A 15,548-nucleotide genomic window follows, 5' to 3' on the forward strand; every position below is an offset into this window, starting at 1 on the left:
TACTGTGTTCCATACGTACCATGCATGACGTTTCGGTGTGAATTCACATCTCAATGGCGGCAGTGAGCCATTGTAAAAAGGGTGAGGAACCCATCCCTTTTCCATAGTAATCAACCCATAATGCGCAAATTAGCATGTGTAGGTGTCAAAATGCTCATTGAAAAAAAGCGTGTTTTCAAATAGTAGCTGCGCAAAAAAACAAGAGCATGCTGTCAATTTTGTGCATGCATTGTCCTTGCTAAAATCGGAATGACTGCTAAAACATGTAGGAGGAAAAACTGACTTACTAGAGACTAGCTTTAGTCGTATCTCATGGAGACCGTAGGGAAGGAAGCTGACTCTAGTCACACTCTGGGGGTGTAAAATACATAATCAAAACGCAGTTTGTGTGCACATATCGTCATTGTTGGAACTCTTAATTAGGCGGAGCCCACCCGCATGAAATTTGTACTCACTACGCCAAACCGTGCCATCCGCATTCAAACCTGGATGCTCGTCCTACACATAGTCCAGAGGATCTCCGTCTCTGCGTTCCACTGGATTTTTAACCCGGAAGCGGGACGTAGTGCTTCCTGACATGTTACACGGTGGGATGTTGTTGAAGGGCGTTTTTAGGTATCCCATTGCATGTCATCGGAACCTAAGGGTTCACTTAAAAAAAAGGATATGTTCTTTTTGAGAACGGTATGTGCTCATAGAATGATTAGATGAAGTGGATGAATACAGCAATAGAGTGAAATCAAAAGCACTAATATCAAACGACTGGTAATGTCGGTGTGAATCTTCTGGACTGTTTGTATTGCATCGATTATACTAAGTTGTTAACAGTCCAGAGGGGACTCATTTTTATATGTTCCCTCGTTGAACATGTTTGGGAAAGGCTTTTTTATGGATGCAATTATGGATCAACCTTAACCGCGGCGCAATTCCGCCGCGATGCGGCGGTTTGATTAGGTGGGTGAGGCCGTGTCGGCCAACGGATGTGCACAGCACTACGAAGGAAGTGCTCGCGATGGCCGTTGGCCGACGGGCGCATGGAGAGGGTTATTGTCAATCCAAAAAGGCATTGTTGGGTATTCTCGCGAATTGGAACTTGTTCTATTATTGTCCATTTCATGTTGTTGGGGGTGTGGTTCACCTGGAGGAAGTGTTCACTGAGTTTAGTTGTTACTTTTTTACACCTGATGGTGCTGCGATGCTCACATATACATTGTTAGAACTTCCTTCCAGTCATGTCTACGTTTTTTAGGCCACACAGGCATGTTATAAGGTAGACTACTTTGGTGCTATTGCAATTGGTGTGTGCCCTCTGTGTCCAGATTGTTCCAGGTTCAGTGTTTTCGTTGCAGTTGTCAAATGGCACACACTGCATTTGCCGCAGAGAAAGTGACCAACAATTTTCGGTAAACCCCACGAGTTTAGAACAGTATGTGTATTGTCCTGTTCCTGGTTTCCTAGGGTGGATGTTGAATAGTGTGTCCTTCAGGCTTCTCGCTTTTTCGAAGGAGAATAGCGGCTTATCCCAATGTAGGTTACCCGTTTGAAGGATCCTCCAATGCTTGCTGATGGAGCTTGTCACCTGATTAGAGAGAGTACTATACGTGGTGACGCATGTCAATGGTACGTCTTCTGTCGTGGTCACTTTGTCTACAAGAAGGGCATCCCCGGGTTGATTGCAGGCCCGTTTCTGACACTTGTTTAGTATCCTATCCGGGTAACCTCTCTCTGATAGTTTTTTGGTGAGGTCTGCCGCTTGGGTCCGATAATCAGTGATTTTGCTGCAATTGCGCCGTAATCTGAGATACTGGCCGTAGCGCAAATTCTCCCTTAAGGCCCTCGGGTGGAAGCTCTCAAATCTGAGCATGTTGTTCCTGGCAGTCGTTTTTTAGCTCTCCACAGGCACGCACAGGGCTCTCTCCACAGGCACGCACAGGGCTCTCTCCACAGGCACGCACAGGGCTCTCTCCACAGGCACGCACAGGGCTCTCTCCACAGGCACGCACAGGGCTCTCTCCACAGGCACGCACAGGGCTCTCTCCACAGGCACGCACAGGGCTCTCTCCACAGGCACGCCCAGGGCTCTCTCCACAGGCACCCCCAGGGCTCTCTCCACAGGCACGCACAGGGCTCTCTCCACAGGCACGCACAGGGCTCTCTCCACAGGCACGCACAGGGCTCTCTCCACAGGCACGCACAGGGCTCTCTCCACAGGCACGCACAGGGCTCTCTCCACAGGCACGCACAGGGCTCTCTCCACAGGCACGCACAGGGCTCTCTCCACAGGCACGCACAGGGCTCTCTCCACAGGCACGCACCGGGCTCTCTCCAGAGTCGAGCACCGGGCTCCCTCCAGAGTGGAGCACCAGGCTCCCTCCAGAGTGGAGCACCAGGCTCCCTCCAGAGTGGAGCACCAGGCTCCCTCCAGAGTGGAGCACCAGGCTCCCTCCAGAGTGGAGCACCAGGCTCCCTCCAGAGTGGAGCACCAGGCTCCCTCCAGAGTGGAGCACCAGGCTCCCTCCAGAGTGGAGCACCAGGCTCCCTCCAGAGTGGAGCACCAGGCTCCCTCCAGAGTGGAGCACCAGGCTCCCTCCACAGTCGAGCACCAGGCTCCCTCCACAGTCGAGCACCAGGCTCCCTCCACAGTCGAGCACCAGGCTCCCTCCACAGTCGAGCACCAGGCTCCCTCCACAGTCGAGCACCAGGCTCCCTCCACAGTCGAGCACCAGGCTCCCTCCACAGTCGAGCACCAGGCTCCCTCCACAGTCGAGCACCAGGCTCCCTCTTCAGGCACGCACAGGGCCCCATCCACTGTGTGTGTGTGAAAGACACTGTGTGTGTGTGTGAAAGACACTGTGTGTGTGTGAGAGACACTGTGTGTGTGTGAGAGACACTGTGTGTGTGAGAGACACTGTGTGTGGGACACTGTGTGACACTGTGTGACACACTGTGGGTGGGACACTGTGTGACACACTGTGGGTGGGACACTGTGTGACACACTGTGGGTGGGACACTGTGTGACACACTGTGGGTGGGACACTGACACACTGTGGGTGTGGCACTGTGTGTGTGCGAGACACTGTGTGTGAGACACTGTGTGTGTGTCACTGTGTGTGGGTTTGTGACACTGTGTGGGTTTGTGACACTGTGTGGGTTTGTGACACTGTGTGGGTGTGTGTGACACTGTGTGGGTGTGTGTGACACTGTGTGTGTGTGGGATACTGTGTGTGACACTGTGTGTGTGTGACACTGCAGGTGTGACACTGCGGGTGAGACACTGTGTGTGAGAGACACTGTGTGTGAGAGACACTGTGGGTGAGAGACACTGTGGGTGAGAGACACTGAGACACTGTGTGTGTGTGACACTGTTTGTGTGTGACACTGTGTGTGTGTGACACTGTGTGTGTGTGACACTGTGTGTGTGAGAGACACTGTGTGTGTGAGAGACACTGTGTGTGGGAGACACTGTGTGTGTGACACTGTGTGACACTGTGTGACACTGTGTGACACACTGTGGGTGTGACACTGTGACACACTGTGGGTGTGACACTGTGACACACTGTGGGTGTGACACTGTGTGACACACTGTGGGTGTGACACTGTGTGACACACTGTGGGTGTGACACACTGTGGGTGTGACACACTGTGGGTGTGACACACTGTGGGTGTGACACTGTGGGTGTTTCACTGTGGGTGTTTCACTGTGGGTGTTTCACTGTGGGTGTTTCACTGTGGGTGTTTCACTGTGGGTGTTTCACTGTGGGTGTTTCACTGTGGGTGTTTCACTGTGGGTGTTTCACTGTGGGTGTTACACTGTGTGTGTGAGACACTGTGTGTGTGACACTGTGTGTGTGTCACTGTGTGGGTGTGTGTGACACTGTGTGGGTGTGTGTGACACTGTGTGGGTGTGTGTGACACTGTGTGGGTGTGTGTGACACTGTGTGTGTGTGTGATACTGTGTGTGACACTGTGTGTGTGTGTGTGACACTGCGGGTGTGACACTGTGGGTGAGAGACACTGTGGGTGAGACACTGGGTGAGACTGTGGGTGAGACACTGTGGGTGAGACACTGTGGGTGAGACACTGTGGGTGAGACACTGTGTGTGTGTGTGACACTGTGTGTGTGTGTGACACTGTGTGTGTGTGTGTGTGACACTGTGGGTGTGTGTGTGTGACACTGTGGGTGTGTGTGTGTGACACTGTGGGTGGGTGTGTGTGTGTGAGAGACACTGTGTGTGTGAGACACTGGGTGAGGCAGTGTGTGTGGGTGAGACACTGTGTGTGTGTGACACTGTGTGTGTGTGTGACACTGTGTGTGTGACACTGTGTGTGTGACACTGTGTGTGACACTGTGTGTGATACTGTGTGACACTGTGTGTGTGTGTGTGTGTGTGAGACACTGCGTGTGTGTGTGTGAGACACTGCGTGTGTTTGTGAGAGACACTGCGTGTGTTTGTGAGAGACACTGCGTGTGTTTGTGACTGCGTGTGTGAGACACTGTGGGTGAGAGACACTGTGTGTGTGTGACACTGTGTGTGTGTGACAGTGTGTGTGTGACACTGTGTGTGTGTGACACTGTGTGTGTGTGTGTGACACTGTGTGTGTGTGTGACACTGTGTGTGTGACACTGTGTGTGCGTGTGTGACACTGTGTGTGTGACACTGTGTGTGCGTGTGTGACACTGTGTGTGTGACACTGTGTGTGTGTGACACTGTGTGTGTGTGTGTGACACTGTGTGCGTGACACTGTGTGTGCGTGACACTGTGTGTGTGTGACACTGTGTGTGTGTGTGACACTGCGTGTGTGTGTGACACTGCGTGTGTGTGTGACACTGCGTGTGAGAGACTGTGTGTCACTGTGTGTTTCAGTGTGACACTGTCACTGTGTGTGTTACACTGCGTGTGTGTGTGACACTGTGTGACACTGCGTGTGTGTGCGACACTGTGGGTGTGTGACACTGTGGGTGTGTGACACTGTGGGTGTGTGTGACACTGGGTGTGTGTGACACTGTGGGTGGGTGTGTGACACTGTGGGTGGGTGTGTGACACTGTGGGTGGGTGACACTGTGGGTGTGTGTGTGACACACTGTGGGTGTGTGGGTGATACACTGTGTGTGTGTGACACTGTTTGACACTGTGTGACACACTGTGGGTGTGACACTGTGACACTGTGTGTGTGACACCGTGACACTGTGTGTGTGACACTGTGTGTGTGACACTGTGTGAGTCACTGTGTGTGAGTCACTGTGTGTGTGAGTCACTGTGTGTGAGTCACTGTGTGTGGCACTGTGTGTGTGGCACTGTGTGTGTGGCACTGTGTTTGTGGCACTGTGTGGGAGACACTGTGTGTGTGAGATTCTCTACTACTCACTCTACTACTCACTTTACTACTCACTCTCTACTACTCACTTTCGACTCACTCTACTAAACCTTTCCTACTCACTCTCTACTACTCACTCTACTTCTCTCTACTGCTCACTCTACTACTCACTCGACTACTCACTCTCTACCGCTCACTCTACTACTCTCTACTACTTACTCTCTACTACTCGCTCTCTACTCTACTACCCTACTCTCTCTACTCTCTCTACTCTACTACTCTACTCTCTCTACTACTCTCTACCACTCACTCTCTACTACTCTCTACCACTCACTCTCTACTACTCTCTACCACTCACTCTCTACTACTCTCTACCACTCACTCTCTACTACTCACTACCATTCATTCTCTACTACTCTCTACCTACTACTCTAGTCTCTATTACTCACTCTCTACTACCCACTCTACTACCCACTCTACTACCCACTCTACTAGTCCTTCTCTACTAGTCCTTCTCTACTATTCCTTCTCTACAACTCACTCTCTACAACTCACTCTCTACAACTCACTCTCTACAACTCACTCTCTACAACTGACTCTCTACAACTCACTCTCTACTACTCACTCTCTACTCAATCTCTACTACTCCCTCTCTTCTACACTACACTACCCTACTCTCTACTCACTCCCTACTACTCACTTCCTACTTCTCACTTCCTACTACTTACTCTCTACTTCTCTCTACCATTCACTCTCTACTACTCTCTACCTAGTACTCTACTACTCTAGTCTCTACTCACTCTCTACTACTCACACTGAAAAAACAGCGTCACCGTACTCTAACCCTTTACTCCTTGCCTAAAGGCACTAGTGAAAAAACATTCAAAATGCAATAGATCTCATCTTTATTACACTTAAAGCAATGCATCCATAGATATACATACATATGCATAGTATGTACATAAACGTTTAAAAAAATACTAATAAAAGCAAAGCTAAAAGCTACCTAATTACAAACAGAATTGCTTAAGCTTAACTAAAGCCTAGTCCATTGCTTTGCAAATGCTTGTTGGTATGTTCTTGTCTCCACTCTTCCATTCTCTTTGGTGATTGTGACATTCAGGCACACCATGCTAGTGGGGTCCAGAGTATGTGTCAATCTTAGGTTTCTGTCACTGGTATTAATCCAAGAGATGAAATCCATTAGGGTGCTCCTTTGTCCTTGCCAAATGGCAAGGACATCATCGATGTATCGTTTCCAAAACATTATGTGTGAAGAGAAAGGGTTGGCATTGCCTAGGATATATTTTGTCTCAAAACCGAAGACCTACAGTCCTGCCACACTAGGGGCGAAGGTACTGGCCATCGAAGTTCTGCCGGTTTGGAGGTACAGGGCCCCCTCGTACTCAAAATATTTTCTTTTCAGAGCCACCGTCTCACGTTCAAGGACGAAATGTGTCAGTGTCCTGAAAGTCCAGTCAGTCTCGTAGACAGCTACTCTGACCACTTTCAAGGTGTCATCCTGCAGAATACTGGTGTAAAGGCTCTTGATGTCAAAGCTCCGCAGGATGGTAGATTCATCCACATTGATGTCCTTTATGAGGTTCAGTAAGCTCTTGGTATCTTGTAAATAGGTATCGGTGTTCCACATTAATAGGAAAATAGTCGGTCACATTAGGAATACCCCAGGCATTAAGCACTGTTGGTTGGCTTGATATGATGCTGTGGACGTGTTGACCCCAGATTGTCTTTTATACTTCTTGCACTTCTGTAGGAAATCAAAGGTTTTTCCCAATTAAGCTTGCCTGTTTTCCGTATCCTCCAATTTTTTGTATGATGCATGATACTTTGTTGGAGATTGAATTATAGGTTGTCACGCATGTCAACGGTATTGCAGAGGATGTGCGTTGTCTTTTCCAATAAGCCATCCCGATTTTGGTTATGTGCTCGTTTTCTTGCTGGGTGAATGACTTTGTCAGGGACAGTGCTTGATCTTTGAAGTCTTTAATGTCACTACAATTGCATACTCGGCACACCTTAGCTTGTGTGCTGAAACAAATACACGTGGCTTATTTTTGCCATAGCACAATTTTTTCACGTTGTATGGTCCGGAAGAAAGCCTCTAATATTGTTTCCTGAGGCTGAAACATGTCGACCAGTACCTGAAGGATAACGAAGACAAATTGCCAGTCTTGTCTTTATCCCCCCGTTTTTCTTTTAAATATGTCCTGGGCTGATGTGAATACAGAATTTGTCAGCAAGGAGTCCCACAGGTATTTTTAACCATAGCACTTTTTTTAGCACTTTTTTAGCACTATTCACACAGAAACAAAACCTGCGCCACTGTAATTCAGGCAGCGAAGCACAGCTGGGTAGCATTCGGATGCCCAGCTGGGAACCCGATGATGAAGAAGGCCAACTAGGTTGGTGGGTGAGGGTTCTTCTTAAAAACCCATGCGGTTCCCAGCACTCCAAAATTTATAGCACATGGAAATATAGACACTTTATCTTCTATATGGTAAGCATTTGTGCCATCGTTTTTTGTCCAAGTCTGGATTTGAAACAAAAAATTGCCTCCAATGAGTGTGTAAATCTTACCTTTCTGTTGGACAGCAAATGAATCCAGTTTATTGGGTCATCAAACAATTCCTAATATGGAAAAGCCTTTATTCTCTTGATGTTTGGGTTTTCTGTATCTATTGTTTTAGTGCTGATGTTTCTTGATCGCAGGACCATAACAAATGATTTATGAAAATTAGTGCTAGGTTCCTCAGCACATCTGTAAATGCCACATACCTTTTAATTAAATATTGGAGGCTGTTGAATCTTCTGACCTAAGATTGCACACAATAAAGTGAGTGGTGTGCTACCTTTCCACCAAGACTCCCCTGATGCGACGCCTGCAGCTATCTAGTATATATAAAGTAAAGAGAAGGGAAGCAAACACGCATCCTTTCCATATTCCCTTGTATGAGCGAAATTCTCACCTCTCTGGTAGTATCTAACCCTCAAATAGACACTCTATTACATTTCTTTTAGGAGACTGTTTATACCCAGATTGAGTATAGTAAATCCCAAACCCCAACTTATCCCTGTTAACACAGGTGGATGCCATGTTGAGGTCCACGAAGACTAGATGAGAGCTTTCTATGTTCAAGTGTATGTTCCAGGCATAACTGTTTTTTTCAAGGATACATTTTTATGTGTTTCAAGGCTGAACCTGATCCATTTTAACAATCCCCCACACCTCCTTCTCCCCATAGACCGCTCCATCCCTCAGATACCAACCTCTGAGCCTTCCTGTGATGGCCCATTTTAGTATGCCACCTATCTTTTGTTGGTGTAAATGACATGCCCGACCTCCCTTGCTACTTCTCTCTTTGCCACCAGTAACACCTGGGAGCAGAGGGCTTGCACGTACAAAGTTGTTTGGTATTCCTAAAATTTCAGACTTTCATTATCATCAAGACTGCGACACCCAGGATACAAAACCTATCATTCCCACATCTTTTCATAACCACTCAAGTTGATTCCATGCACGTAAAATGTACACAAAGATATCTCTCTCTCCGCCTTGAGCACCACCCTTTAGTGGCTAGGCCTATCAATCTGGTCCAATAGAAGTAAGCTCTGTGAAGAATCCTCAGTTGAATTAAGATAATGCTAGCTTAAGTAGCCTCCTCCATCTGAAGCATCAGCAATGGTTTCCAATCCATATGCTCCAGAGGGCCTACACACCTCTCCCATTTTCATCTAAGCTCATTTAAGCAAATGTGGGCATTAATGATCAGGTTTTATATGAGAAAGAATGCCTCCTTCACAAACTCATCTTTAAGTATGTTTTATTATATTTTTAACGCATCTGGGAAAGCGGTTCAGTCGGTGGAGTGGATAATAATCAGGTGTTTGGGTTGTCTGTATTTGTACAAGCGAGTGGAAAGCCAATCCTCAGTAGACCTGCAGCTGTGGGGATGATACGAAATAGGGAATACAACTATTAAAGGAGGGTCTGGGGGACGATATTTACCGACCTGTCAAGTTCATACCCCTAATGAACTACATTACAACAACAACAAAAACTTGAAGGTCTACAAAGTTGAGAAAAAGAAGTGGCCACAAGGAAATATCACACACCACCATCACGACTAACGGTGAAGGACCATCAGTTGTAAAGAAGTCCCATCAGCCCACCCATATGGCGGAACATCGTCATCTAGGACCTTATCAGCAGGTTCTAATATGGCCAAGCCCATAGGTTATTGCTTGGTACCAGTAGATCCTGAACTGAAAGAAGATGTGTCCTCACTGAGAGTGGTACTGATAGGGTGCAGTGCTCAAACAGATAAGTGAGTGATTAAAATGACGGTCAGGGTAGAAAAATATGTTTATTAGTATCTCCCTGGACGTCAGGTAAAAAAAGTGTGACGACAGTGTAAAAATATCACTGTACAGTGAGCATATGTACAGTGATATTTTTACACTGTCATCACACTTTTTTTACCTGACGTCCAGGGAGATACTAATAAACATATTTTTCTACCCTGACCGTCATTTTAATCACTCACTTATCTGTTTGAGCACTGCACCCTATCAGTACCACTCTCAGTGAGGACACATCTTCTTTCAGTTCAGGATCTACTGGTACCAAGCAATAACCTATTGGCTTGGCCATATTAGAACCTGCTGATAAGGTCCTAGATGACGATGTTCCGCCATATGGGTGGGCTGATGGGACTTCTTTACAACTGATGGTCCTTCACCGTTAGTCGTGATGGTGGTGTGTGATATTTCCTTGTGGCCACTTCTTTTTCTCAACTTTGTAGACCTTCAAGTTTTGTTGTTGTTGTGATGATACGAAATAACCTTATCCTAGCCATGTCCAAAACATAGAAAAATCGCTATCACGTTCCAGATTTCAAATACCTTTAACAGCACAACTTCCCGCAGTGCTTCACCTGTCCACATTAGATAATTTTAGTGGTCAATCCCTCTTCCTCCCGATTTGACTGTGACTAGCCTCCAAACTTGAACTGCAGAAGTTGTTGTACACTGGAGGATGGCCCCCAACGTCCCTATCAGACAAGTAATACCAAATGCTGTTTTACTCCAGGTAACACAATAACCTCAATTCTGGCGGTTGTGAACCACGTCTCTCTTCTTCGCTCCGCTGAAAGCTTCTTAGGTTTGCTGATTATCCACCTCCCTCACATAGTCCACCGCTTCCACATCCAGCATCTGCTTACTTGGTTGGCAAGGGACTTCATGACCCGTAGTCTGTTCAAGTTCGCGTTCCATTGTGGACTCCATCTACTACACTCGAGGGAGGTCTGCAAAATTGCAACAGGTGTGATCAGCCCCTTACAGGAGAGCTCAGGTTGGTTGGTGCTGCCAAGTTTCGCTCTTCACTGCGAAAACTTGATCCAATCGGCCGCCTCTCCCTAATCTCCCCTGGACTTTTTAACTGCCCTGGATGGATTTTGGGCCTTTGGAATGCTGCGAGCACCACTTCAAGAGCTGAACTGGAGGGAAGTATCTGGAAATATCTGGTGCTCCTTGCTGCAGTCTGGAATTTCCTCCAGTTAAAGATTTTTGGCTCCACCACAAGATGAGAATCAAGGATTCACCATAGGTGATTTTGTTTTAGCAAACATTAAACAACCAAAGTTTAAATACTGTTAAAATTATAATTGTATGTTTGAACATCATCCATTTCCTGGTTTTGAACCAGGAAATGGATTGGTGTAAAATGCTTTCGGATGTTGAGTGGCAATTAGTGAACTTCCATGTTCTAGGATGACTAAATGGGTTTGGAAACTTTCTTCCTCTGCATCACCTTCCTTGGTATGATTTTCAAGTGTGTTATTATTTAGTAACGAACAGGTATGTTAGAACAACAGGCAGAGAAAAACAGGGCAAGCAGGAGCTACCTGGCCCAACCAAGGGGATTGAGACCTTTTGCTCCTCATGTTATGTGGCTCGTCCTACTATGGATCCTGAGCAACTGGGCCAAGTATCGCTTCAGCACTTGACTCTCAGTGGTAGCGCAGGGTGAGCAGTCAAAGGCTTTCTTGGGTTAGACCACACTAGCAGTCTCAGTCCCACTCCGACTCTGTTAGAAAAGTCAAAAGTGTTTCAGTGCTGCAGCGCTGTCTCATAGACAAGCTCCTCCCGGGCCTTCTAGCCCTTAGCTCAGTATTACCTGCACCAGCAGGGATTATTGACAGGAGTCTCTGAGACACACACAGCTTTGCAGGGGCTACGGCTGGGTGTCCCCGGCGCTTCTCTGATGCAGCATAAGTTTTCTTTTATCTTTCCCAACTCAGTGGGGGATCGGGCCTACACAGGTCACCACAGCGGCCTCTGAAGACGATGGAATACATCAGGCTGCAATTCTTTTTTCCCTCCGGTGTCATATAGGGCAACCACACGAGCCCTTCACTCATGCGATGGTCAGAGTAGCAGGTTTCTCCTTTGTGGCCCAACCTGGCATAAGGAGGTCACCGGCTTGCACAACATGCATGGGCAACAGCCCAATGGTCATGACAATCTTCTTGGGGGGCCCCCCTCTGCCATATGGTCTCGCCAACTTAAACACGCACAAGGGGGATGACCTGATCGGTATGGTTAACTTTATGGAAGCCCCCCTCTGGCATATGGAGTCGCCGACCTGAATCTATACACGGGCAGTACTCAATCAGTGCAACAGCCATCTCCTCACACCTCACTTGTAGGTGCCATTGACAGGATCTCCCACTGAACTTTGCTCCTTCCAGCACTCTCCTCTTCCTCACAGGGCTCACTGGTTTTGCAAAGCAGGCAGGCACTGGTACACCAGGGGCAAGTAGTCCTGGACGTCTGAGTGATGTCCCCATACCCAGATGGGAGACTGGTTGTCCTTAGCCTCCAGCCCTGGTCATAGAAAGAAGTCTTTCAGAGCCTCCTGTCCTCATAAAGCCCCTCTGGCTGCTTGATAGTTTACTATTTTGACGTCTAGTTCCCCTTCTTATAATCCATTACCAGACACCAGATATGATTTAGGGTCTTAGTTTTTGAAATTTGCCTGGGAAGTTCCCTCTCTTATCTGCCTTGCTTTTCACCCAGAAAGTAGTGTGTCACAGCAGTAGACTTCAAATCTGATAGCCGCTCAACAGAGGCAATGGGAGTGACTAGATGGTCAGATCTGGATCTCAGCCACAGTGTTGTGTATTGTACCATTCACAGGTACACATACACCCAGCATGCATACAACACACATACTGCACTGCACAGCACTACATACTAACTTGATGTACGCAAGGGTGAGTTAAGCACACAGCAGTGGGATTTTACCTGTGTGAGCCGGAAGGCCTCACTCCAGTGAACTAGGTAAAAAGGCCTTCTCACTTCTACTGATCACTACACGGTATGCTGCCACCACCAAACATGTGCTGCTTAACTCCTGGCACAGGCTGTAGCCTTTTACCACTATCGGGAAACTGCTTTAGGGCCCCTCCCGGTCCAACAAGACTGCAATATGTGAGACAGGCCTATGTTATGATATGCATACCATGATCTGTGTTTTCCCCTGACAACAAAAATCAACACCAGGGATCTAGACATCCTTGCAACAAGGACACTCAGTGCAGGGGTATACTTCCATTAACATGAGGGACTTTTCCATTCCAACAGGGTGTTTCTTGTATATCAGAGAAAATACGGAAAACTAATGTTATTCCAAATGATTGTCCCTAGGTATATCATGTTGATCTCCTTCTACATAATTGTAACTTGTAAATGGCTTTGTTTAAATTATGTTGCCTACTTTATTTGTAGGAGAGGTGTTTTTGAAACTGGGAAGATTAAAAGAAGCTTCTGCTGTTTATCGAGAATTGATTAATCGTAATGCCGAAAATTGGACCTATTATAAAGGCTTGGAAAAAACGTTGCAACCATGTAAGTAATCTTTATAGACATTGTATTATTTTTGTGTTATGTTTGCTTGACATTAGAATTGATGTTTCCGAAATAAATAAGTGTGAGTTATGCTGATACTGTATGATTTCTGAAGCTCTCCATGTTTTACAGGTGTTTGTGCTGATCATTTATGTAAACTGAGAAATGCACCGACTTCAGCTTCTGTTTGTCACAGTCACTTTGAACTCTTACTGCTGCAATGGAGGGATATCAGTGGCATGCTCACTCTCTTCCTTTTCATATTAGTGAAAGTGTTGAGTCTACCCAGTAGCTGGAGGGTCCAGAGGCTGTGGCATGGAAGCTTTTTAAATATTTTAATTACAGTCTGAGATTCCAACCATTATGTTGAGTCCTCCCACCAGAAATGTTTTTGATATATAAAATCATTTTTGGTGTGAGATAGTTACATCAACCCAAACTGTGGCGTCTGGTAGTGTGACATTTAATCATCAGCAATACTATTTAATCAACCCGGAATTGACCTCCTTTCGGAAACAATTGAAAATGTTCCTGTTTAATAAGTAGAGCCTCCCCGGTCCTTATGCCTCGCTAGTCAGCATCCTTAGTCTTAGCGCTTGAACGCCTCCGGGCAGCGATGTGCGCTCTATAAGAACCATTTTCATTTCATAGGTGGTTAAGCAGCCTGGGGATTAACCCTTCCATGATCATAAGATTTAGCTTTAAAGAAACTCCCCTTCTTGAAGTTGTTTATTGATTTTTAAGGGACCACCCCCCACATAACCTAGAATATTATTGCACGTCACTCTTCTTTTGTAGTGCATCAGTTTTGTTTATAAAAAGCAATGCCATTTTATTTTCAGAAAATTTGTATTCCATTTGGCTACATGCCGTACTTTCTTTTGTTGGTGATAATGACAAGGAATGACAATCAAAATATGTAACTAAAACCAAAAATAAATAAAAGATTAAAAGCACCTTAACAAGTGCTGTCATTTTTTCATGTTATCAAAGATAGACACCAAAAATTCCCAGGGCCCACGGTACAAAGCAGATAGTCTGTATAATAAATGCTTGAGTTTACCGTTTATACAGGTCAAGGTCCAGTGTTGCATGGAAAGTCAGCGATGACAATAAACTGCTCATAGTTTCATGCACAAACGGTCTAACAAACTAGATGGTATTCACTGAGTAAATAAGAGGCAAAACCAGAGAAGTACACCCTGCACATCTGACAGATTGTATGTAGCCCTCACATACTGTCCTCCATAATCCCTTTTTCCACATTGGCATCTGTTATTGTATATTTGTGCCCCAACCATACACTTTTGGTACCATACCCGCTGAGCAGCCATTTAGTTACATTGCAACACCTTTAAGATTAATTTTCTTTTAACAAACTTGCGACAACTATTCTGCTGTCTGACCCTTCTACTTCACAATTTGTTAGAAATTGTCTGCACTGCAGGCAATAGTAGGCTAAAAACATCTCTAAATAACTCAACACTTTATTGAAATTTGAAGTCCTTTGAATGTGAGCCTTCCTCTGTCTGTGCTCCACAGCTTATACATGCACCACTAAAGGACACATCCACGTCCGGTTTTGGGACTGTACTGTATTTTTGTATCCATGCCTCCCCATTTAGTTTTTTTATTTATTATTTGATAGAAAAATATGCCTCCTTCTGTCAAATTTGGCTCCTTAGAAGCAGTGCGTTGCACACTGTTTATAGGAGAAGGATAATTACGCACTTATATAGCGCGCGACTACCCTGAGTCATCTCAGCGCTTGTACGAAAACCGCCGAGGAACCCTTCCTGGCCTTTCCCTGTGAGGAGCCCACTCCTGGGCACCCCCAAGGTGAAGTCAGGCATCCTCAGCGTTGTTGGGGCCGTTGTAGAGATTAAGCAAGCTATTGCCCAGAGGTGCAGAGTGGGGCTCATGATCCGAATAGGCACTGAGGCGAGAATTATCAGGTCCGAGGAACTTGAGCGCAAGACCCGCTGAGGCGGGAATTGAACCCTGGTCCCGGCCAGACTACTGCATCAGGGTCTGCCGCTCTAACCATTGAGCCACACTTCTCTAGTCGCTGACCACCACAAGACTTATATGTTGCGTCTAGGGACCTGGCATCTGGTAAGTGTTTTATGGGGTAGAATTAGTCTGAAGTTGCAGAGGAACTTTTTCTTGCTGATTTTCAAAGATCCTCCTTGATCTAAGCGTGGTCTTCGACACAGTCTCCTACTCCACTTTTCTCTTCATACTGGAAGAAGCCAGCATCACAGGCAGTGCACTAAAATCGCTAGATTCATTCCTAAACA

At 46.4% G+C, this 15,548-nt stretch overlaps 1 protein-coding gene across 1 annotated transcript in view; it reads left to right on the forward strand.

Moving 5' to 3' along the window:
• NAA16 (N-alpha-acetyltransferase 16, NatA auxiliary subunit) overlaps positions 1 to 15,548 on the forward strand; it is a 772,708-nt gene that overhangs the window by 220,598 nt on the left and 536,562 nt on the right. Inside the window, exon 7 of the mRNA XM_086934938.1 lies at positions 13,129 to 13,248. Coding sequence (XP_086791064.1) covers positions 13,129 to 13,248 — 120 coding nt within the window. The remainder of the gene's footprint in view (positions 1 to 13,128; positions 13,249 to 15,548) is intronic.

This window comes from Lissotriton vulgaris, chromosome 8 (assembly GCF_964263255.1).
Source record: "Lissotriton vulgaris chromosome 8, aLisVul1.2, whole genome shotgun sequence".
Classification (NCBI taxonomy): Eukaryota; Metazoa; Chordata; class Amphibia; order Caudata; family Salamandridae; genus Lissotriton; species Lissotriton vulgaris.